The following is a 25,569-nucleotide window of genomic DNA, read 5'->3' as shown; positions in this document are numbered from 1 at the left end:
AATAAGGAAGCATAATCATCATTAAGTCTAATTATCAACTGGTTCTGTGCAGGACCCATACACCTCGTTACTGTCTCCAGCAGCCCCTGGTACTGTACTGCGACCATCCGCCCAGTCACCCCCCACTACTGCCACTGCCCTGTCTCCTCCAACTACTGTCACCTGCCCTGTCTACCCCCACTCCTGCCACCCGCCCTGTCTCCCCCCACTACTGCCACCCACCCCGCCTACCCCCACTACTACCACTGCCCTGTCTCCCCCCACTACTGCTACCCATCTTGTTTAAACACCTATTCCCACCCATCCTGTCTCCCCCCCACTACTGCCATCCACCACGTGTCTCCCCCACCACTGCCACCTGCCCTGTCTCCCCCATTACTGCCACCCGCCCTATCTCCCCCCCACTACTGCCACCGCCTTGTCTTCCCCCACTACTACCACCACCCTGCCTTCCTCCACAAATGCCACTCGCCCTGTCTCCCCCCACTACTGCTACCCACCCTGTATTTCCCCACTACTGCCACCGCCCTGTCTTCCCCCACTACTGCCACCGCCCTGTCTCCCCCACTACTGCTACCCACCCTGTCTCCCCCCACTACTGCTACCGCTCTGACTCCCCCACACTACTGCCACCGCCTTGTCTTCCCCCACTACTGCCACTGCTCTGTCTCCCCCACTACTGCTACCCACCATCTCCCCCCACACTACTGCCACCGCCCTGTCTACACCCACTACTGCCACCGCCCTGCCTCCCTCCACTAATGCCATTCGCCCTGCCTCCCCCACACTGCTACCCACCCTCTCCCCCCACTACTGCCACTGCCCTGTCTCCCCCACTACTGTCACCGCCCTGTCTCCTTCCACTACTGCCACTCACCCTGTCTCCCCCCACTACTGCCACCACCCTGTCTCCCCCAACTACTGCCACCCACCCTGTCTCCGCTCACTACTGCCATCCGCCCTGTCTCCTTTCCACTACTTTCACCACCTTGTCTCCCCCTCTGACACCTTAACTCTGCTTGAGGACAAGATTCTCACACATACACTGCCTCCTGCAGTCCCCACTACTGCCAGCCACCCTGAGTACCCCCTCAGCTCTGCTTGGGGATAATATTACCCAGACAGTGCCACCGATACAGCAATAGTGCCACCCACCCTGTCTCCCCTCTGACATCTCAGCACTGCTTGGGGTTTCTTGGTATTGCTGGTAACAGTCCATCTGCAGATGGAAGCAAGTAGGACAGTAAGGAGTCAGAAGCTGCTTCTGGTACCTTGGACCCTGGTCATGTAGGGCTGGGAGAGTCAGTAAGATTATGTAACAGTCACCATCTTACAGGCAGCCGGTGGAGGGAACAGAGAATGGGTGTTATGTGGCGTCTGGTTGGTAGTAAAGCTGAGTTGTAGCCCTGCCGTTTATTGGTGAGCTTCTATCATAAGGACCTGTTTCACCAGGACTGAGTCACAGCCAACTGGCATCACCCACACCTGGAGCTCAGCTAGACAACCATTTAGGATTGGTACTGGTTTCTCAGTACCTGGATCAAAAGACAGGTCATCTGCATAGCAGTGGTAGATGAGGGCATGACACCTGATTATTTCACCCAGTGGTAACATGTATATTGCAAAAAGCATAGGAGATAGGATAAGAACTTTGAAGAACAATGCATGGCAATGAGGAGTATACTCCAGAAGATTAAAATGGTTCCTCACCTGAGTGATGTCTAATGTGTGCAACAAGTGCCGATTTATTTCTCAGAGTATGGAAATGGCTTCTCACCTGTGTGACTTCTGTGATGTGTAACAAGTTGTGATTTCTATGTAAAACATTTCCCGCACTAAGAGCAAGAAAATGGCTTCTCACCTGTGCAACTTCTCTCATGGTTTCTAAGATCTGATTTGTGTGCAGAACATTTCCCACACTCAGAACATGGAAATATATTCTCACTTGTGTGAGTTCTGATGTCTAACAAGATATAATTTCCGTGTAAAACGTTTCCCACACTCAGGGCAAGAAAATGGCTTCTCACCTGTGTGACTTCGCTGATGTGTAACAAGTGGTGATTTCTGGGAAAAACATTTCCCGCATTCAGAGCAAGAAAATGGCTTCTCACCTGTGTGACTTCTCTGATGTATAACAAGTTGTGATTTATTTAAACAATGTTTCCCACACTCAGAGCAAGAAAATGGCTTCTCACCTGTGTGACTTCTGTGATGTGTAACAAGTTGTGATTTCCATCTAAAACATTTCCCACACTCAGAGCAAGAAAATGGCTTCTCACCTGTGTGACTTCCCTGATGTATAACAAGATATGATTTCTGGGAAAAATATTTCCCGCACTCAGAGCAAGAAAATGGCTTCTCACCTGTGTGACTTCGCTGATGTGTAACAAGTGGTGAATTCTGGGAAAAACATTTACCGCATTCAGAGCAAGAAAATGGCTTCTCACCTGTGTGACTTCTCTGATGTATAACAAGATGTGATTTATTTAAACAATGTTTCCCACACTCAGAGCAAGAAAATGGCTTCTCACCTGTGTGACTTCTGTGATGTGTAACAAGTTGTGATTTCCATCTAAAACATTTCCCACACTCAGAGCAAGAAAATGGCTTCTCACCTGTGTGACTTCTCTGATGTATAACAAGATATGATTTCTGGGAAAAACATTTCCCGCATTCAGAGCAAGAAAATGGCTTCTCACCTATGTGACTTCTCTGATGTATAACAAGATGTGATTTATTTAAACAATGTTTCCCACACTCAGAGCAAGAAAATGGCTTCTCACCTGTGTGACTTCTGTGATGTGTAACAAGTTGTGATTTCCATCTAAAACATTTCCCACACTCAGAGCAAGAAAACGGCCTCTCATCTGTGTGACTTCTCTGATGTAGAACAAGATGTGATTTCTGGGAAAAACATTTCCCACACTCAGAGCAAGAAAACGGCCTCTCATCTGTGTGACTTCTCTGATGTAGAACAAGATGTGATTTCTGGGAAAAACATTTCCCACACTCAGAGCAAGAATATGGCCTCTCACCTGTGTGACTTCTCTGATGTCTAACAAGATCTGATTTGTATGCAAAACATTTCTCACACTCAGTACATATCAGTGGCCTCTCACCTGTATGACTTCTCTGATGTATAACAAGATGCGATTTCCGTGCAAAACATTTCCCACACTCAGAACATGGAAATGGCTTCTCACCTGCCTTAGCTGCCTGATGGGTAATAAGCTTTGTGTTCTGTGTAAAACATTTGGCATCTATAGAACATGGAAACACTGTATCTACTGTCAGAGCTGTAACAGATGCACCAATATCAGAGTGATCAGGAGAACATTTCCCAGGATCAGAGGGACCAGCTGATCGAGCTGGATGTATAATTGGGGTAATGGGGTTATCTCCTGGAGAATCCTGTCTACTGTCATTATCATTTATGTCACAATCCGGGGATAACATTAGATGTCCTTCTGAGATATTCCTGCTTGTGTGTCCATCTGCTGGAAATAAAATACATTATGGAAATGTGACATTTTCTGTAACAATATTAATCTTGTAAACAATAGGAAAAGACGACTCTCTGAGACACTTAATTGTAAATGTGTGTGTATAATAAAACATAACTTTTAATGAAGGCTTTATAATATTGTGTCTCAATCATTGTGTCCACCCTCCTGAGAATACTCACAATAACAAATATAATATTATAATAAGACTTAGATATACCTCTCTCTTGTACTGGTAACTAACCATGAAGTATAAATGGAGATGTAGTCACTTGCCAAGTCCTATGTCAGCACCAATATAAAACAATGGATGGGGAACATATCGTATGAATTGGAGATTCTAGATGAACAATAACATCAGTCATATGAGCTGATGGATCAGAGAAATGTCTCCTAACGTTACTCCTGGAAGCATTAGTAAGGTAGAATTCCTTTATGTGTGTGCTCATATGCTGGTAAGCCTGTACATGTGTTACTCACCCTTATATAAGGTATATTGCTACAGCAGAGTAGGTGTGGAACAAGGTACTTTACATGCAATACACCATATAATACCCTGTAATCATCATCATCATCTGCTAGGTTATAATACACTGTTACACCCCATCATCAGTGTCTTACCTCTATTCTCTCAATAGTAATAAGGACGATGTGTGTATGGTAAGTATGATACAGAGAATTACATATCAGAATCTATACAGCTGCCGCCATACTTCTGCTTCTCATACGTGTGCTACTGGCAGCAGTGAACATCTGAGTGAGAGTGCAGGGAAGACAGCAGAGTCTGATGAGAAAGAGATTGGATCTGCCTTTGCAGGGATGTACCACACCTGTCACCCCTGTTAGTATATAAAATAATAAATAATAGGGGTGTGGTCCATCCAGACGTGCTTTCTGGAGCTCTCCTCACTAAGTGGCTATTTATCTACCCTACCTGAGAGCTCTCAGCCGCCGCTGGGACCAAGACCCAATCCATTAAGTCACCCCACTCCTACTGCCCTAAAGCCGCTGGCTACGCTTACTCCGGGCAGCGTTTACTGCCGCAGCCTAGCAATGCTGCTGAAGCCACAGGCTGTATTCTGGTCACCTGACTTGGAGGTGCTTTTGGCTGCAGGGGTGAGATGGTTAGGGTTAGGCTGTGGGTAGGTGGGGATTTAGAGTTAGGCATCCCCAGAGAGGGATAGGGTTAGGCTGCTAGGGTGGGGGGGCTAGGCTGTGGGGGAGGGAGGGTTAGGCTGCAGAGAGAAGGGTAAGGCTTAGCACCACTGGGGAGGGTTAGGGACAGGTTGTGGGGGAGGGAGGGCTAGGTTTAGGCTGCAGGAAGAAGGGTTAGTACCACTGGGGAGGGTTAGGGACAGGCTGTTGGGGAGGGAGGATTAGGCTGCAGGTAGGGGGTGTTAGGCATCCCCAGGGGAGGGTTAGGCTGTGAGGGAGATAGGCTGCGGATAGGGGGGGTTAGGCACCCCCCGGGGAGGGTTATGCTATGGGGGAGGGCGGGTTCGGTTGTGGGGGAGGGAGAGTTAGGGTTAGGCTTCAGGGAGAAGGGTTAGCACCGCTGGGTAGGGATAGGAACAGGCTGTGGGGGAGGAATGGTTAGGCAGCGTGTAGGGAGGGTTAGGCTGTGGGGGAGGGAGGGTTAGACCAGAGAGTGTTGGGAGGAGACTGGTCAGATCTCTGGGCTGGTAACACACAGTGACATGATGTGAGGGGAGAGCAGGAGTATAATAGGGGCTGATGTCTCCTGATGTATGAGATACACCAGAGAGTGTGGGGAAGAGACTGGTCAGATCTCTGGGCTGGTAACACAGTGACATGATGTGAAGGAGAGAGCAGGAGTATAATAGTGGTTGAAGGCTCCTGATGTATGAGATACACCAGAGAGTGTGGGGAGGACAAAACGAATTGAAACAGCGCTTAGCATTTAATTAAAGCTTTTTTTTATATTATTTTACTATAAAATTGAATAAAAATAAAAATAAAAGAATTATATAATTTATACAATTACCGGCCGGATTTCTTGTTTTTAGCAATCAATACATGACACAATTAATATATATAAAATACATAACTGTTGTACACAGCGAGAAAATTCCTCCTGAAGATATATATTTTTGTGCACAACAGGATATACTCCACTAATTAAGAGAAAAACTACTTTAATGACAGTTATGACTTGGCAGGCGTCCCTGCACTTATGATTTGCCCAATACTGTCCGTTTGGTTTAAGGAAAAGGATTTGGTAAATTACCTCCTTAATTACCAAATCGTTCCAGGCTGTCCTGAAAATGCAGATGGCAGCACAATGTTTGGAAAGATATTGTCCACTTTGTCCTTCCTTTAAACAGCAGAATATAAAGGCAGTCTCTGTGTAAAATGTGGGGGAGTTCAAATAACGGACTGTCCATGTATCAGCATAACGACATATCTCACAGCTATTTGTATTAAGCTGAAGAGAGTATCTTAATTTCAGCTTAATACAAATAGCTGTGAGATATGTCGTTATGCTGATACATGGACAGTCCGTTATTTGAACTCCCCCACATTTTACACAGAGACTGCCTTTATATTCTGCTGTTTAAAGGAAGGACAAAGTGGACAATATCTTTCCAAATCCTTTTCCTTAAACCAAACGGACAGTATTGGGCAAATCATAAGTGCAGGGACGCCTGCCAAGTCATAACTGTCATTAAAGTAGTTTTTCTCTTAATTAGTGGAGTATATCCTGTTGTGCACAAAAATATATATCTTCAGGAGGAAGTTTCTCGCTGTGTACAACAGTTATGTATTTTATATATATTAATTGTGTCATGTATTGATTGCTAAAAACAAGAAATCCGGCCGGTAATTGTATAAATTATATAATTCTTTTATTTTTATTCAATTTTATAGTAAAATAATATAAAAAAAAGCTTTAATTAAATGCTAAGCGCTGTTCCAATTCGTTTTGTCTTGTTATAATCAATTGGTGGCTTACGAACCAGGCCCCAGGAACGTGCAGCTAGCATTTGATTTAAACATTAGCGCCCAATTTTGAGTGTGGGGAGGAGACTGGTCAGATCTCTGGGCTGGTATAACACAGTGACATGATGTGAGAAGGAGAGCAGGAGTATAATAGGGGCTGATGGCTCCTGATGTATGAGATACACCAGAGAGTGTGGGGAGGAGACTGGTCAGATCTCTGGGCTGGTAACACACAGTGACATGATGTGAGTGGGAGAGCAGAAGTATAATAGGGGCTGATGGCTCCTGATGTATGAGATATACCAGAGAGTGTGGGGAGGAGACTGGTCAGATCTCTGGGCTGGTAACACACAGTGACATGATGTGAGGGGGAGAGCAGGAGTATAATAGGGGCTGATGGCTCCTGATGTATGATACACCTAACACACAGTGACATGATGTGAGGCGGAGAGCTGGAGTATAATAGGGGCTGATGGCTCCTGATGTACAATATACCCTAGAGAGTGTGGGGAAGAGACTGGTCAGATCTCTGGGATGGTAACACACAGTGACATGATGTGAGGGTGAGAGCAGGAGTATAATAGAGGTGATGGCTCCTGACTCCATACTGGGAAAAAACAAATTCCTCATTAATTTGTACTGACAGAGGAGGGTGTAGGATAAGAGATTGATGTAGTGACTGAGGAAGGAGAATATGTGACTCTCTTCTATAATAAGTGTTTATTACTCACCTGTGCTGATATCTGTAGGGATCTCCTCCTCCTTACACTGCTGATCACCCCTCACATACGTCTCTTCTTCTACCTCTGTATCTTCTGTCTCTATATCAGTCACATATGTCTCTTCTTCTCCCTCTGTATCTTCTGCCTTCATATCAGTCACGTACATCTCTTCTCCTTCTATATCTTCTGCCTTTATATCAGTCACATACGTCTCTTCTTCTCCCTCTGTATCTTCTGCCTTCATATCAGTCACATACGTCTCTTCTTCTCCATCTATATCTTCTGCTTTCATATCAGTCACATACGTCTCTTCTTCTCCATCTATATCTTCTGCCTTTATATCAGTCACATACGTCTCTTCTTCTCCCTCTATATCTTCTGCCTTTATATCAGTCACATACGTCTCTTCTTCTCCCTCTATATCTTCTGCCTTTATATCAGTCACATACGTCTCTTCTTCTCCCTCTATATCTTCTGCCTTTATATCAGTCACATATGTCTCTTCTTCTCCATCTATGTCTTTTGCCTTTATATCAGTCACATACGTCTCTTCTTCTCCCTCTATATCTTCTGCCTTTATATCAGTCACATACGTCTCTTCTTCTCCCTCTGTATCTTTGATTTTAATATTATTTAATTGGGCTTCACCCTATGTAAACAAGACAAATATAATGACACACAGCTCCTCTACACAAATATAGTGACAGTCACTTTGGTTTATTGGGGAGACCCTATAGCCCACCTACCTGATCCTCCTGTGGGATCCTGTGATACTCCTCTGTACAGTCCTGGGTATACAGAGGACGGGGACATCTCTCTGAGATATCTCGGTTACTGGGTCCTTCTGTAGGAGACACACAGTGACTGAGTACAGTGTATATATGTGATTATCAGATGATGTGTGTATATAGGGGGCCCCCATACCTGCTCTCCCCTGTACAATACATGACAGTCTCCTCTTATCCAGAGATGTGAGGGGCCGGTGATTCTCCATCATCACGTCCTTGTACAGACCCCTGTGTTCCTCTATATACTCCCCCTCCTGCATGGAGACATAGACAGTGACATCATGACACCTTATAGGAACCTGACACAGAGTGATACAGTCATCACCCAGACACGTCCTCTGGTGTTACTGTATAATGTACCATTCCCAGGAGTCACCTCTCCAGTCATCACCCAGACACATCCCCTGGTGTTACTGAAAAATGCCCCATTCCCAGCAGTCATCTCTCCAGTCATCACCCAGGCACATCCCCTGGTGTTACTGTATAATGTCCCATTCCCAGCAGTCACCTCTCCAGTCATCACCCAGACACATCACCCGGTGTTACTGTATAATGTCCCATTCCCAGCAGTCACCTCTCCAGTCATCACCCAGACACATCCCCTGGTGTTACTGTATAATGCCCCATTCCCAGCAGTCACCTCTCCAGTCAGCAGCTGAATGATCTTGTTGGTGAGTTCCAGGATCTTTTGGTCATTGGGTCTCTCATGTATTAGTGAGTCAGGTGGAGGCACTGGGATGTGGCTCTGGGTTCTACTCAGACCTCCTGACACACAGGGATGGCTGTTGAGTATCTCACACTCATTGGATGTCTTCTTCACTACTGTGTAATCCTGAGTAAGGGAGGAGACATCAAATATCAATATATACACTCCCAGACCCCCCCCCCTCACCTCCCCAGGCATGTCCCTTTATTATTACTATAGGTATAAGTGACTTCACAGTGATGCTTCTAAATCATCTCACCTCCCCAGTCATGTCCCTGTATTATTTCTATAGATATGAGTGACGTCACTATGAAGCTCCAAAATCCCTTCACCTCCCCAGTCATGTCCCTGTATTATGACTATAGATATTAGTGACGTCACTGTAATGCTCTCGGATCCCCTCACCTTCTCAGTCATGTCCCTGTATTACTACTATAGATAAAAGCAATGTCACTGTATAGCTCCCAGATCCGCTAACCTCCCCAGTCATGGCCCTGTATAATTACTATAGATATGTGATGTCACATTGACGCTCCCAGATCCCCTCACCTCCCCAGTCATGTCCCTGTATTATTACTATTGATAGAAGTGATGTCACTTTGACACTCACAGATTCCCTCACCACCCCAGTCATATCCCTGTATTATTACTATAGATAAAAATAAGAATTTACTTACCGATAATTCTATTTCTCGGAGTCCGTAGTGGATGCTGGGGTTCCTGAAAGGACCATGGGGAATAGCGGCTCCGCAGGAGACAGGGCACAAAAAAGTAAAGCTTTACTAGGTCAGGTGGTGTGCACTGGCTCCTCCCCCTATGACCCTCCTCCAGACTCCAGTTAGGTACTGTGCCCGGACGAGCATACACAATAAGGGAGGCATTTTGAATCCCGGGTAAGACTCATACCAGCCACACCAATCACACCGTACAACTTGTGATCTAAACCCAGTTAACAGTATGACAACAGAAAGGGCCTCTTAAAGATGGCTCCTTAACAATAACCCGAATTAGTTAACAATAACTATGTACAAGTATTGCAGATAATCCGCACTTGGGATGGGCGCCCAGCATCCACTACGGACTCCGAGAAATAGAATTATCGGTAAGTAAATTCTTATTTTCTCTATCGTCCTAAGTGGATGCTGGGGTTCCTGAAAGGACCATGGGGATTATACCAAAGCTCCCAAACGGGCGGGAGAGTGCGGATGACTCTGCAGCACCGAATGAGAGAACTCCAGGTCCTCCTTTGCCAGGGTATCAAATTTGTAAAATTTTACAAACGTGTTCTCCCCCGACCACGTAGCTGCTCGGCAGAGTTGTAATGCCGAGACCCCTCGGGCAGCCGCCCAAGATGAGCCCACCTTCCTTGTGGAGTGGGCTTTTACAGTTTTAGGCTGTGGCAGGCCTGCCACAGAATGTGCAAGTTGAATTGTGTTACAAATCCAACGAGCAATCGACTGCTTAGAAGCAGGTGCGCCCAACTTGTTGGGTGCATACAATATAAACAGCGAGTCAGATTTTCTGACTCCAGCCGTCCTTGCAATGTATATTTTTAAGGCTCTGACAACGTCCAACAACTTGGAGTCCTCCAAGTCGCTAGTGGCCGCAGGCACCACAATAGGTTGGTTCAGATGAAATGCTGATACCACTTTAGGGAGAAAATGCGGACGAGTCCGCAGTTCTGCCCTATCCGAATGGAAGATTAGATAAGGACTTTTATAAGATAAAGCCGCCAATTCAGATACTCTCCTGGCAGAGGCCAGGGCTAGTAACATAGTCACTTTCAATGTGAGATATTTCAAATCCACCTTTTTCAATGGTTCAAACCAATGGGATTTGAGGAAATCTAAAACTACATTTAGATCCCACGGTGCCACCGGAGGCACCACAGGAGGCTGTATATGCAGTACTCCCTTGACAAAAGTCTGGACCTCAGGGACAGAGGCCAATTCTTTTTGGAAGAATATTGACAGGGCCGAAATTTGAACCTTAATGGATCCCAATTTGAGACCCATAGATAATCCTGATTGCAGGAAATGTAGGAAACGACCCAGTTGGAATTCCTCCGTCGGAACCCTCCGATCCTCGCACCACGCTACATATTTTCGCCAAATGCGGTGATAATGTTTCACGGTGACTTCCTTCCGTGCCTTAATCAAGGTAGGAATGACTTCTTCTGGAATGCCTTTCCCTTTTAGGATCTGGCGTTCAACCGCCATGCCGTCAAACGCAGCCGCGGTAAGTCTTGAAAAAGACAGGGACCCTGCTGTAGCAGGTCCCTTCTCAGAGGTAGAGGCCACGGTTCGTCCGTGAGCATCTCTTGAAGTTCCGGATACCAAGTCCTTCTCGGCCAATCCGGAACCACTAGTATTGTTCTTACTCTTCTTTGCCGTATGATCTTCAATACCTTTGGTATGAGCGGCAGAGGAGGAAACACATACACTGACTGGTACACCCAAGGAGTTACCAGTGCGTCCACAGCTATTGCCTGTGGATCTCTTGACCTGGCGCAATATTTGTCCAGTTTCTTGTTGAGGCGAGACGCCATCATGTCTACAATTGGTCTTTCCCAACGGTCTATTAACATGTTGAAGACTTCTGGATGTAGACCCCACTCTCCCGGATGAAGATCGTGTCTGCTGAGGAAGTCTGCTTCCCAGTTGTCCACGCCCGGGATGAACACTGCTGACAGTGCTATCACGTGATTCTCCGCCCAGCGAAGAATCTTGGCAGCTTCTGCCATTGCACTCCTGCTTCTTGTGCCGCCCTGCCTGTTTACATGGGCGACCGCCGTGATGTTGTCCGACTGAATCAACACCGGCTTTCCTTGCAGGAGAAGTTCCGCCTGGCTTAGAGCATTGTAGATTGCTCTTAGTTCCAGAATGTTTATGTGAAGAGACTTTTCCAGACTCGTCCATACTCCCTGGAAGTTTCTTCCTTGTGTGACTGCTCCCCAGCCTCTCAGGCTGGCGTCCGTGGTCACCAGGATCCAATCCTGAATGCCGAATCTGCGGCCTTCTAATAGGTGAGCCTTCTACAACCACCACAGAAGTGACACCCTTGTCTTTGGTGACAGGGTTATTCGCAGGTGCATCTGCAGATGCGACCCTGACCATTTGTCCAACAGATCCCTTTGGAATATTCTTGCATGGAATCTGCCGAATGGAATTGCTTCGTAAGAAGCCACCATTTTTCCCAGGACTCTTGTGCATTGATGTACTGACACTTTTCCTGGTTTTAGGAGGTTCCTGACCAGATCGGATAACTCCTTGGCTTTTTCCTCTGGAAGGAAAACCTTTTTCTGAACCGTGTCCAGAATCATTCCTAGGAACAGCAGACGAGTTGTCGGGATTAAATGGGATTTTGGAATATTCAGAATCCACCCGTGTTGTCTTAGCACCTCTTGAGATAGTGCTAAAGCTGTCTCCAGCTGTTCTCTGGACCTTGCCCTTATTAGGAGATCGTCCAAGTATGGGATAACTAATACGCCTTTTCTTCGAAGAAGAATCATCATCTCGGCCATTACCTTGGTAAAGACCCGAGGCGCCGTGGACAATCCGAACGGCAGCGTCTGAAACTGATAGTGACAGTTTTGAACAATGAACCTGAGGTACCCCTGGTGTGCGGGGTAAATCGGAACGTGTAGATACGCATCCTTGATGTCCAAGGATACCATAAAGTCCCCTTCTTCCAGGTTCGCTATCACTGCTCTGAGTGACTCCATCTTGAACTTGAACTTTTTTATGTAGAGGTTCAAGGACTTCAGATTTAGAATAGGCCTTACCGAGCCATCCGGCTTCGGTACCACAAATAGAGTGGAATAATACCCCTTTCCTTGTTGTAATAGGGGTACTTTGACTATCACCTGCTGAGCGTACAGCTTGTGAATGGCTTCCAACACCCTCTCCCTTTCGGAAGAGACGGTTGGTAAGGCAGACTTCAGGAAACGATGAGGAGGATCCGTCTCTAATTCCAACCTGTACCCCTGAGATATTATCTGCAGGATCCAGGGGTCTACCTGCGAGTGAGCCCACTGCGCGCTGTAATTTTTGAGACGGCCCCCCACTGTCCCCGAGTCCGCTTGAGAGGCCCCAGCGTCATGCTGAGGTTTTTGCAGGAGCCGGGGAGGGCTTCTGTTCCTGGGAAGGAGCTGCCTGTTGGTGTCTCTTCCCTCTTCCTCTGCCTCGTGGCAGGTACGACAAGCCCTTTGCTCTCTTATTTTTGTAGGAGCGAAAAGGCTGCGGTTGAAAGGTCGGTGCCTTTCTCTGTTGGGGAGTGACTTGAGGTAAAAAAGTGGATTTCCCGGCAGTAGCCGTGGTCACCAAGTCTGATAGACCAACTCCAAATAACTCCTCCCCTTTATACGGCAAAACCTCCATGTGACGTTTTGAATCCGCATCGCCTGTCCACTGTCGTGTCCATAAGGCTCTTCTGGCTGAAATGGACATAGCACTCACCCGAGATGCCAGTGTGCAAATATCCCTCTGTGCATCACGCATATAGATAAATGCATCCTTTATTTGTTCTAACGACAGTAAAACATTGTCCCTATCTAGGGTATCAATATTTTCAATCAGGGATTCTGACCAAACTACTCCAGCACTGCACATCCAGGCAGTTGCTATAGCTGGTCGTAGTATAACACCTGCATGTGTGTATATATTCTTTTGAATAACTTCCATCTTTCTATCTGATGGATCCTTAAGTGCGGCCGTCTCAGGAGAGGGTAACGCCACTTGTTTGGATAAGCGTGTGAGCGCCTTGTCCACCTTAGGGGGTGTTTCCCAGCGCGCCCTAACCTCTGGCGGGAAAGGGTATAATGCCAATAACTTTTTTGAAATTATCAACTTTTTATCAGGAGCAACCCACGCTTCATCACACACGTCATTTAATTCTTCTGATTCAGGAAAAACTGTTTGTAGTTTTTTCACACCATACATAATACCCTGTTTTACGGTATCTGTAGTATCAGCTAAATGTAACGTCTCCTTCATTGCCAAAATCATATAACGTGTGGCCCTACTGGAAAATACGTTTGAATTTCTACCGTCGTCACTGGAATCAGTGCCCGTGTCTGGGTCTGTGTCGACCGACTGAGGCAAAGGGCGTTTTACAGCCCCTGACGGTGTTTGAGGCGCCTGGACAGGCATTAATTGATTGTCCGGCCGCCTCATGTCCTCAACTGACTGTTTAAGGGAAGATAAACCATCACGTAATTCCACAAATAAAGGCATCCATTCTGGTGTCGACCCCCTGGGGGGTGACATCTGCATATTTGGCAATTGCTCCGCCTCCACACCAATATCGTCCTCATACATGTCGACACCACGTACCGACACACACCGCAAACTCACAGGGAATGCTCTAATGAAGACAGGACCCACTAGCCCTTTTGGGGAGACAGAGGGAGAGTCTGCCAGCACACACCACAAAGCGCTATATATACAAGGGATATCCTTATATTAAGTGCTCCCTTATAGCTGCTTTAATATATATATATATATATAGCCATTAATGTGCCCCCCCTCTCTGTTTTACCCTGTTTCTGTAGTGCAGTGCAGGGGAGAGACCTGGGAGCCGTTCTGACCAGCGGAGCTGTGACAGAAAATGGCGCCGTGTGCTGAGGAGATAGGCCCCGCCCCTTTTTCGGCGGGTTCTTCTCCCGCTATTTTTCCAGTCAGGCAGGGGTTAAATATCTCCATATAGCCCCTATGGGCTATATGTGAGGTATTTTTAGCCTTGTATAAGGTTTATATTTGCCTCTCAGAGCGCCCCCCCCCAGCGCTCTGCACCCTCAGTGACTGCCCAGTGAAGTGTGCTGAGAGGAAAATGGCGCACAGCTGCAGTGCTGTGCGCTACCTTATGAAGACTGAGGAGTCTTCAGCCGCCGGTTTCCGGACCTCTTCACGCTTCAGCATCTGCAAGGGGGTCGGCGGCGCGGCTCCGGGACCGGACTCCACGGCTGGGCCTGTGTTCGATCCCTCTGGAGCTAATGGTGTCCAGTAGCCAAGCAGCAAATCCACTCTGCATGCAGGTGAGTTTACTACTTTCCCCCTAAGTCCCACGTTGCAGTGATCCTGTTGCCAGCAGGACTCACTGTAAAGAAAAAAACCTAAACTAAACTTTCTCTAAGCAGCTCTTTAGGAGAGCCACCTAGATTGCACCCTTCTCGTTCGGGCACAAAATCTAACTGGAGTCTGGAGGAGGGTCATAGGGGGAGGAGCCAGTGCACACCACCTGACCTAGTAAAGCTTTACTTTTTTGTGCCCTGTCTCCTGCGGAGCCGCTATTCCCCATGGTCCTTTCAGGAACCCCAGCATCCACTTAGGACGATAGAGAAAGTGACATTACTGTGACGCTCCCAGATCCCCTCACCCCACCAAGTCACATCTCTGTATTATTGCTACAGATATAAGTGAGGTCATTGTGACGCTCCCAGATCCCCTCACCTCCCCAGTCATGTCATTGTATTATTACTATAGATATGTGACTTCACAGTGATGCTTCCAGATCCCCCCACCTCCCCAGTCATGTCCCTGTATTACTATAGATATGAGTGACGTCACTGTGACACTCCCAGATCCCCTCACCTCCCCAGTCATGTCCCTGTATTATTACTATAGATATGTGAAGTCACTGTGAAACTCCCAGATTCCCTCACCTCCCCAGTCATGTCCCTGTATTATTACTATAGATATAAGTGAAGTCACTGTGAAACTCCCAGATTCCCTCACCTCCCCAGTCATCTCCCTGTATTATTGCTATAGATATAAGTGACATCACTGTGCCACACCCAGATCACCTTACCTCCCCAGTCATGTCCTTGTATTATTACTATAGATATGTGACATAATTGCGCCTCTCCCAGATCCCCTCACCTCCCCAGTCATGTCCCTGTATTATTACTAAAGATATGTGACTTCACAGTGACGCTCCCAGATCCCCTCACCTTCCCAGTCATGTTCTCGTATTACAATAGATATAATTGGTGTCACAGTGACAATCCCAGATCCCCTCAACTCCCCAGTCATGTCCCTGTATTATTACTATAGATGTGAGTCACAGTGACGCTCCCAGATCCCCCTCACCTCCCCAGTCATGTCCCTGTATTATTACTATAGATATAAGTGATGTCACAGTGACTCTCCCAGATCCCCTCACCTCCCCAGTCATGTCCCTGTATTACTAAAAATAAGTGATGTTAGTTATGCTACTATACTCCCTCACCTCCCCATTAATGTCCCTGTATTATTACTATAGATATAAGTGACTTCACAGTGACGCTTCTAAATCATCTCACCTCCCCAGTCATGTCCCTGTATTATGACTATGGATATTAGTGACGTCACTGTAATGCTCTCGGATCCCCACACCTTCTCAGTCATGTCCCTGTATTACTAATATAGATAAAAGTCATGTCACTGTATAGCTCCCAGATCCGCTAACCTCCCCAGTCATGTCCCTGTATTATTGCTATTGATATAAGTGATGTCACTGTGACACTCACAGATTCCCTCACCTCCCCAGTCATATCCCTGTATTATAACTTAAGATAAAAGTGACATTACTGTGACACTCAGAGATCCCCTCGCCCCTCCCAGTCACATCTCTGTATTATTGCTACAGATATAAGTGAGGTCATTGTGACGCTCCAAGATCTCACCTCCCCAGTCATGTCCCTGTATTATTACTATAGATATGAGTGACGTCACTGTGACGCTCCCAGATCCTCTCACCTCCCCAGTCACATCTCTGTATTATTACAATAGATAAAAGTGACATCACTGTGCCACTCCCAGGTCACCTTACCTCCCCAGTCATGTCCTTGTATTATTACTATAGATATGTGACATCATTGCGCCTCTCCCAGATCCCCTCACCTCCCCAGTCATGTCTCTGTATTATTACTATAGATATGTGACTTCACAGTGACGCTCCCAGATCCCCTCACCTCCCCAGTCATGTTCTCATATTATTACAATAGACTAGGTGCTTCATCGCGCCCTACGGGCGCTCTTCACACCGTCGCAAGGGGCTACGCCCCCTTAACAGGTCTGTGGTGTTACAGGGAGGCAGCTGCGTGTCGGCAGGTATGTGGTGGTGCAGGGAGGCTGCTGCGTGTCGGCATGTCTGTGGTGGTGCATGGAGGCTGCTGCGTGTCGGCAGGTCTGTGGTGGTGCAGGGAGGATGCTGCGTGTCGGCAGGTCAGTGGTGTTGGAGGGAGGCTGCTGCGTGTCGGCAGGTCTGTGGTGTTGGAGGGAGGCTGCTGTGTGTCGGCAGGTCTGTGGTGTTGGAGGGAGGCTGCTGCGTGTCGGCAGGTCTGTGGTGTTGGAGGGAGGCTGCTGCGTGTCGGCAGGTCTGTGGTGTTGGAGGGAGGCTGCTACGTGTCGGCAGGTCTGTGGTGTTGGAGGGAGGCTGCTGCGTGTCGGCAGGTCTGTGGTGTTGCAGGGAGGCAGCAGTCTCCCTGCTTTCTTCTGCCTGTGCGGGTGTGTAGGGGGGAGCGACCACCTCCTCTGGATTTACCTCTAGCTGAGGGGCCAAAATCCCATAAAAAAAAAAAATGCCTGGAATTTGCATAAGGGGGCGTGGCTTCGTGGGCGTGATTAGGCCACGCCCCAATCCCACAGCAGGCTCAGCAATGAGATAGGGCCCCTTGTCTTAAGTGCCCTGGGCCCCCCAGACTCATAATCTGCCCCTGGGGGCATGCCAGCAGCTCACAGAGCGCTGGGCATGCCCCCTCACTGACGAAAACAGGGACCCTCCCGTGAAGCCACGCCCCTTTCGTTGACCACGCCCCCTTTTCGCCGTGTGGTGTTTTGTGTGTGTGTGTGTGGTGTTTTGTGTGTGTGTGTGTGCGTGTGTGTGTCCCTCCTGTCTGAAGAAAGCTGGGAGGTATGCACCCCTGCCTGTGACATGCCCATACCATCTGCTTCTGCTGCTGCTCTCCTATAGATTTGCCCAGTTCTGTGACTCATTTGAATAACTCCACCCACCACTGTAACTCCGCCCAGCGTTACAGCACAGAGTCACAGATTAAGACAAATATATAGGAGATATAAGTGATGTCACAGTGACAATCCCAGATCCCCTCAACTCCCCAGTCATGTCCCTGTATTATTACTATAGATGTGTGTCACTATGACACTCCCAGATCCCCTCACCCTCCCCAGTCATGTCCCTGTATTATTACTATAGATATAAGTTAGGTCACTGAGACACTCCCAGATTCCCTCACCTCCCAAGTCACGTCCCTCTATTATGACTACAGATATTAGTGATGTCACTGTGACGCTCCCAGATCCCCTCACCTCCCCAGTCATGTCCCTGTATTAGTACGATAGATATGTGATGTCACAGTGACGCTCCCAGATCTCCTCACCTTCCCAGTCATGTCCCTGTATTATTAGTTTAGATATAAGTGATGTCACAGTGACACTCCCAGATCCCCTCACCTCCCCAGTCATGTCCCTGTATTATTACTATATATGTCACGTCACTGTGCGTCTCCTAGATCCCCTCACCTCCCCAGTCATGTCCCTGTATTGCTATAGATATTAGTGATGTCACTGTGACACTCCCAGATCCACTCACCTCTCTAGTCATATACGTATTATTAATATAGATATAAGGTCACAGTGGTGCTCCCAGATTCACTCACCTCCACAGTCATGTCCCTTTATTATTACTATAGATATAAGTGATGTCAATGTGACACTCCCAGATCCCCTCACCTCCCCAGTCATATACCTGTATTATTACTATAGACATAAGTGATGTCACAGTGATGCTTCCAGATCCCCTCACCTCCCCAGTCATGTCCCTGTATTATTACTATAGCTATAAGATCACAATGATGCTCCCAGATCCTCTCACCTACCCAGTCATGTCCCGGTATTATTACTAGAAATATAAGGTCACAGTGATGCTCCCAGATCCTGTCACCTCCCTAGTCATGTCCCTGTATTATTACTATAGATATAAGCGATGTCACTGTGACACTCCCAGATCCTCTCACCTCCCCAGTCATGTCCCTGTATTACTATAGACATAAGTGATGTTACTGTGACACTCCCAGATCCTCTCACCTCCCCAGGCATGTCCCTGTATTATTACTATAGATATGAGTTCACTGTGATGCTCCCAGATACACTCACCTCCCCAGTCATGTCCCTGTATTATTGCTATAGATAAAAGGTCACAGTGATGTTCCCAGATCCTCTCACCTCCCCAGTCATGTCCCTGTATTATTACTATAGATATAAGTGATGTCATTACCCTCACCTACCCAGTCATGTCCTTTATTATTACTATAGATATAAAAGTGATGTCACGGTGACACTCCCAGATCCTCTCGCCTCCCCAGTCATGTCCCTGTATTATTACTATATATGTCACGTCACTGTGCGTCTCCTAGATCCCCTCACCTCCCCAGTCATGTCCCTGTATTGCTATAGATATTAGTGATGTCACTGTGACACTCCCAGATCCACTCACCTCTCTAGTCATATACGTATTATTAATATAGATATAAGGTCACAGTGGTGCTCCCAGATTCACTCACCTCCACAGTCATGTCCCTTTATTATTACTATAGATATAAGTGATGTCAATGTGACACTCCCAGATCCCCTCACCTCCCCAGTCATATACCTGTATTATTACTATAGACATAAGTGATGTCACAGTGATGCTTCCAGATCCCCTCACCTCCCCAGTCATGTCCCTGTATTATTACTATAGCTATAAGATCACAATGATGCTCCCAGATCCTCTCACCTACCCAGTCATGTCCCGGTATTATTACTAGAAATATAAGGTCACAGTGATGCTCCCAGATCCTGTCACCTCCCTAGTCATGTCCCTGTATTATTACTATAGATATAAGCGATGTCACTGTGACACTCCCAGATCCTCTCACCTCCCCAGTCATGTCCCTGTATTACTATAGACATAAGTGATGTTACTGTGACACTCCCAGATCCTCTCACCTCCCCAGGCATGTCCCTGTATTATTACTATAGATATGAGTTCACTGTGATGCTCCCAGATACACTCACCTCCCCAGTCATGTCCCTGTATTATTGCTATAGATAAAAGGTCACAGTGATGTTCCCAGATCCTCTCACCTCCCCAGTCATGTCCCTGTATTATTACTATAGATATAAGTGATGTCATTACCCTCACCTACCCAGTCATGTCCTTTATTATTACTATAGATATAAAAGTGATGTCACGGTGACACTCCCAGATCCTCTCGCCTCCCCAGTCATGTCCCTGTATTATTACTATATATGTCACGTCACTGTGCGTCTCCTAGATCCCCTCACCTCCCCAGTCATGTCCCTGTATTGCTATAGATATTAGTGATGTCACTGTGACACTCCCAGATCCACTCACCTCTCTAGTCATATACGTATTATTAATATAGATATAAGGTCACAGTGGTGCTCCCAGATTCACTCACCTCCACAGTCATGTCCCTTTATTATTACTATAGATATAAGTGATGTCAATGTGACACTCCCAGATCCCCTCACCTCCCCAGTCATATACCTGTATTATTACTATAGACATAAGTGATGTCACAGTGATGCTTCCAGATCCCCTCACCTCCCCAGTCATGTCCCTGTATTATTACTATAGCTATAAGATCACAATGATGCTCCCAGATCCTCTCACCTACCCAGTCATGTCCCGGTATTATTACTAGAAATATAAGGTCACAGTGATGCTCCCAGATCCTGTCACCTCCCTAGTCATGTCCCTGTATTATTACTATAGATATAAGCGATGTCACTGTGACACTCCCAGATCCTCTCACCTCCCCAGTCATGTCCCTGTATTACTATAGACATAAGTGATGTTACTGTGACACTCCCAGATCCTCTCACCTCCCCAGGCATGTCCCTGTATTATTACTATAGATATGAGTTCACTGTGATGCTCCCAGATACACTCACCTCCCCAGTCATGTCCCTGTATTATTGCTATAGATAAAAGGTCACAGTGATGTTCCCAGATCCTCTCACCTCCCCAGTCATGTCCCTGTATTATTACTATAGATATAAGTGATGTCATTACCCTCACCTACCCAGTCATGTCCTTTATTATTACTATAGATATAAAAGTGATGTCACGGTGACACTCCCAGATCCTCTCGCCTCCCCAGTCATGTCCCTGTATTATTACTATAGATATTAGTGATTTCACTGTGACACTCCCAGATCCTCTCACCTCCCCAGTCATGTCCCTGTATTATTACTATAGATTTGAGTTCACTGTGACGCTCCCAGATCCACTCACCTCCCCAGTCAGCAGGTAAATGATCTCCAGGGTGATATTTATTATCCTCTCAGTCCTGTGACTCCTGTCTTTGTCCATCCTTGATGAATTAGAGAGAATACAGAAGGTGTGATGTGTAATAAAGACTCCGTTCCTCACAGCTGGAGTTCTTTGGAATAAATATAATACATAAAACATATTGCACATGTAACATAGTAAATATGGAATAGAGTGGTCATTAAGTCTCCTATTTCCCCACAGCCATAGAGTCCTGGTCAGTGTCTCCGAGGTTCCTGTGACCCAGCCCCATAAGGCTGTACTGCATAGTGGGCCTGATCTAGAGTGTAGCGCTATTGTGGGTGGAGTCACAATTAGCTGATGTTCAGTACACTGTGAAGGGACAGGGTCTCCTGGAAAAGCGGCAGGAGCCAAGCAGGGGAAAGGTTGCAGGAGAAAGGCGGCAGGAGACAGGCAAGGGAATGTCGGCCGGAGACAGTCAAGGGGTGGCAGGAGACAGGCAGGGGGAAGGCGGCTGGAGACAGGCAGGGGGAAGGCGGCTGGAGACAGGCAGGGGGGGGCGGCAGGGTGGGGGTGGCAGTAAACTGGCATGAGGCTGTAGGGTGGGTGGTGGCAGGAGACATGCACGGGAAAGGAGGCAGGAGACAGGCAGGGGAAAGGCAGCCAGAGACAGACAGGGGAAAGGCAGCCGGAGACAGACAGGGGAAAGGCGGCCGGAGACAGACAGGGGAAAGGCGGCCGGAGACAGACAGGGGAAAGGCGGCCAGAGACAGACAGGGGAAAGGCGGCCAGAGACAGACAGGGGAAAGGCGGCCGGAGACAGACAGGGGAAAGGCGGCCGGAGACAGACAGGGAAAGGCGGCAGGAGACAGACAGGGAAAGGCAGCAAGACACAGATAGGGGAAAGGCAGCCGGAGACAGACAGGGGAAAGGCAGCCGGAGACAGACAGGGGAAAGGCGGCAGGAGACAGAAAGGGGAGCAGCCGCATGGAGTAACATGAGATGGGGCTCGGACGGGATCAGCAGCAGCAGCCACGAGCGGGGTACAGTGCCAGCTGCCTGCAGGCTATAACCCAGCCCTCCCATACCAGAGGCTCCTGCCATGCTAGACCCGCAGCCCCCTGCCTCCTACCCACAACCTCTGCAGCCTAGGAAGGATGAGCTGCTGCGAGCCCCCTGGAGGAGTAAGTGCCGCTCTGTGCCTGCTTCTAGATGCTGCCCTCCCCTACTTGCTGCATGGGTGCAGATGTTGGCAGCGCACACAGCATGAAAACACAAGGTCTGTTGGCGCTGGGCAGGTCTGTGATGGTATACACCTTAGGATTAGCAGCCACCTGGAGAGGGGTAGCCGGCCTCCTCAAACAGAGACAAATGTGGGGAATAGCAGGTAGGCGCTCTATCTAAATGATGCAGCCATAACATAATTAAAAACACTGTTTATTACACACAAGAAAATAAAAACAATATAAACAGTAATATAGACCAAAACATATACTAATGGGTGTTACCCTGAGGTATATGATATCTCTGGTATACATGATATACACAATGAGTATACACAAAGGTATCACTGATAAAATCAATGTAAAAGGAAAACGCTGATCCTTCTACATAGGAGACTCTCAGAGGATTTGTCAGTCTCTTATAGTAAATGAGCAGCGCACAGTGTGAGTGAGAAGAAATCCTCCAGCTGATATGGTTCATACAGGAATGTGCCCTGAACCAGAATGACCTTTATATGGTAATTGTCCATCCGCTTAGTTCCGGTGTAACAACAAAGTGAGTATACATGTGTATAGATGTGATGGTGGTTAGTAGTCACTGCACCAGTGTTGGTAGTCCTTGCGGCACAAAGTTGATACTACAGACCCGCTCCGTATCACCCTTTGCCCGGGTGAAGAAGCTGCGGGCGGCGCGGTCTGCTATAAGCTGTTCGCTGTCGTGCGGTGCAATGTGGATGCGCAGAGCCGCTGTCTCGTACTCCCAGCACGGGTAAGGTTTGTATCAGCAGCACAGTGTCTGGACTTACCCGGAATAGGGAGGAACACATGGTGCAGTCTCTCCACGATGTTCATTTCACATTTGCCGGCAATTGGTGAACCATCAGCTACTGGAGGTTGTATCTTCTTCTGTGGGCACTACAAGTATCAGCGATCCCTCTCTCTGTGCCCTCAACGCGTTTCTCCGCACACCGGGCAGCTTTTTCAAGAGCTGGAGGATTTCTTCTCACTCACACTGTGCGCTGCTCATTTACTATAAGAGACTGACAAAACCTCTGAGAGTCTCCTATGTAGAAGGATCAGCGTTTTCCTTTTACATTGATTTTATCAGTGATACCTTTGTGTATACTCATTGTGTATATCATTTATACCAGGGATATCATATACCTCAGGGTAACACCCATTAGTATATGTTTTGATCTATATTACTGTTTATATTGTTTTTATGTTTTGGTTGCATCATTTGGATAGAGCGCCTACCTGGTATTCCCCAATTATTAGTAATGCTCTGCAGCTGTCACACTGCCAGTGGTGGAGTAATGCTCTGCAGCTGCCACACTGCCAGTGGTGGAGTAATGCTCTGCAGTGGTCACACTGCCAGTGGTGTAGTAATGCTCTGCAGCTGACATAATAATAATAACAGGACACCACAGGCTGCTCCCCTTGTATAATAACAATAACAGGACACCACAGGCTGCTCCCACTGTATATTAATAATAACAAGACACCACAAGCTGCTCCCCCTGTATAATAATAACAGGACACCACAGGCTGCTCCTTCTGTATAATAATAATAACAGGACACCACAGGCTGCTCCTCCTGTATAATAATAACATGAAACCACAGACTGCTCCGCTCCGCCTGTATAATAATAATAACAGGACACCACAGGCTGCTCCTCCTGTATAATAACAATAACAGGACACCACAGGCTGCTCCCACTGTATAATAACAATAACAGGACACCACAGGCTGCTCCCACTGTATAATAACAATAACAGGACACCACAGGCTGCTCCCCCTGTATATTAATAATAACAAGACACCACAGGCTGCTCCCCCGTATAACAACAGGACACCACAGGCTGCTCCCCCGTATAACAATAACAGGACACTACAGGCTGCTCCCCCTGTATAATAAAAATATCAGGAGTGGACACCACAGGTTGCTCCCCCTGTATAGTAATAATAACAGGACACCACAGGCCGCTCCCCCTGTATAGTAATAATAACAGGACACCACAGGCTAGTAGTATAGTAAGACGCCATTACCTGATCTCCACGTACACTGGCAGGCTGCAGCTGTCGATGAAAACTCACTTCCTGTATGTGGAACGCACAGCCCGGAAGTAAGGTGGAACGCACAGGCCGGAAGTAAAGAGTGATTGGCACAAGCTGATTCCTAGTGACTGGTTCCTCCCCTCCCACACTCCCGCGCTCTGTAATGACTATTACTATACATGTCCTGAGTGCAGGAGGCCGGCGGCCATTTTCTTGTAGACCAGTCCGGCAGCAACAATAGGTTCCCTGGCCGTGTAGTGACGTCAGGAGCGGCGGCCATTTTCCCCTGGTCTGAGCTCCGCCTTCCTTCTATCATTCCCACAAGGCAGCAGGAGCAGAGAGCAGCCATTGCTGTGTCTGGCAGCAGGTAATGATATTATTCTTATTATTCTATAGGCTGAGCAGCTCTGGTGTCAGGTTCTGTACTACAGGGGGAGCAGCCTCTGGTGCCTTGTTATAGTGCAGCTGGAGCAGCCTCTGGTGCTGCATTATCCCTGTACAGGTGGCTGACACTCTAGTGTCCTATTACTGTAATACAGGTGGAGCAGACCCCGCCGTTACCGTAATACAGGTGGCGCAGACCCCGCCGTTACCGTAATACAGGTGACGCAGACTCCGCCGTTACCGTAATACAGGTGGCGCAGACCCCGCCGTTACCGTAATACAGGTGTCGCAGACCCCGCCGTTACCGTAATACAGGTGTCGCAGACCCCGCCGTTACTGTAATACAGGTGGCGCAGACCCCCCATTACCGTAATAAAGGTAGCGCAGACCCCCCATTACCGTAATACTGGTGGCTCAGACCCCGCCGTTACCGTAATACAGGTGGTGCAGACCCCGCCGATACCGTAATACAGGTGGCGCAGACCCCACCGTTACCGTAATACAGGTGGCACAAGACCCAGCCGTTACCGTAATACAGGTGGCGCAGACCCCACCGTTACCGTAATACAGGTGGCGCAGACCCCACCGTTACCGTAATACAGGTGGTGCAGACTCCGCCGTTACTGTAATACAGGTGGTGCAGACCCCGCCGATACCGTAATACAGGTGGTGCAGACCCCCCCATTACCGTAATAAAGGTAGAGCAGACCCCCTATTACCGTAATACTGGTGGCTCAGACCCCGCCGTTACCGTAATACAGGTGGTGCAGACCCCGCCGTTGCCGTAATACAGGTGGCGCAGACCCCGTCGTTACCGTAATACAGGTGGCACAAGACCCAGCCGTTACCGTAATACAGGTGGCGCAGACCCCACCGTTACCATAATAGAGGTAGCGCAGACCCCACCATTGCCGTAATACAGG

At 47.7% G+C, this 25,569-nt stretch overlaps 1 protein-coding gene across 4 annotated transcripts in view; it reads right to left on the bottom strand.

The window, feature by feature from the left end:
* Positions 1-827: 827 nt before the first annotated feature.
* LOC134984367 (zinc finger protein 585A-like) overlaps positions 828-25,569 on the bottom strand; it is a 125,052-nt gene continuing 100,310 nt past the window's right edge. Inside the window, exons 1-7 of one of the 4 annotated variants that reach the window (XM_063949964.1) lie at positions 24,254-24,319; positions 20,984-21,062; positions 8,615-8,806; positions 8,111-8,228; positions 7,933-8,030; positions 7,196-7,835; positions 834-3,497 (exon numbers count right to left, since the gene is read on the bottom strand). In XM_063949964.1, coding sequence (XP_063806034.1) covers positions 1,942-3,497; positions 7,196-7,835; positions 7,933-8,030; positions 8,111-8,228; positions 8,615-8,806; positions 20,984-21,061 — 2,682 coding nt within the window. In that variant the 5' untranslated portion in view covers position 21,062; positions 24,254-24,319 and the 3' untranslated portion in view covers positions 834-1,941. Of the gene's footprint in view, positions 3,498-7,195; positions 7,836-7,932; positions 8,031-8,110; positions 8,229-8,614; positions 8,807-20,983; positions 21,504-24,253; positions 24,320-25,569 lie in introns of those variants that run through there. The other 3 variants (XM_063949962.1, XM_063949963.1, XM_063949965.1) reach the window with 3 other exon arrangements.

The sequence above is a fragment of the Pseudophryne corroboree genome (assembly GCF_028390025.1).
Source record: "Pseudophryne corroboree isolate aPseCor3 chromosome 3 unlocalized genomic scaffold, aPseCor3.hap2 SUPER_3_unloc_5, whole genome shotgun sequence".
Lineage (NCBI taxonomy): Eukaryota > Metazoa > Chordata > Amphibia > Anura > Myobatrachidae > Pseudophryne > Pseudophryne corroboree.
This window is presented reverse-complemented; position numbering and strand designations above follow the sequence as displayed.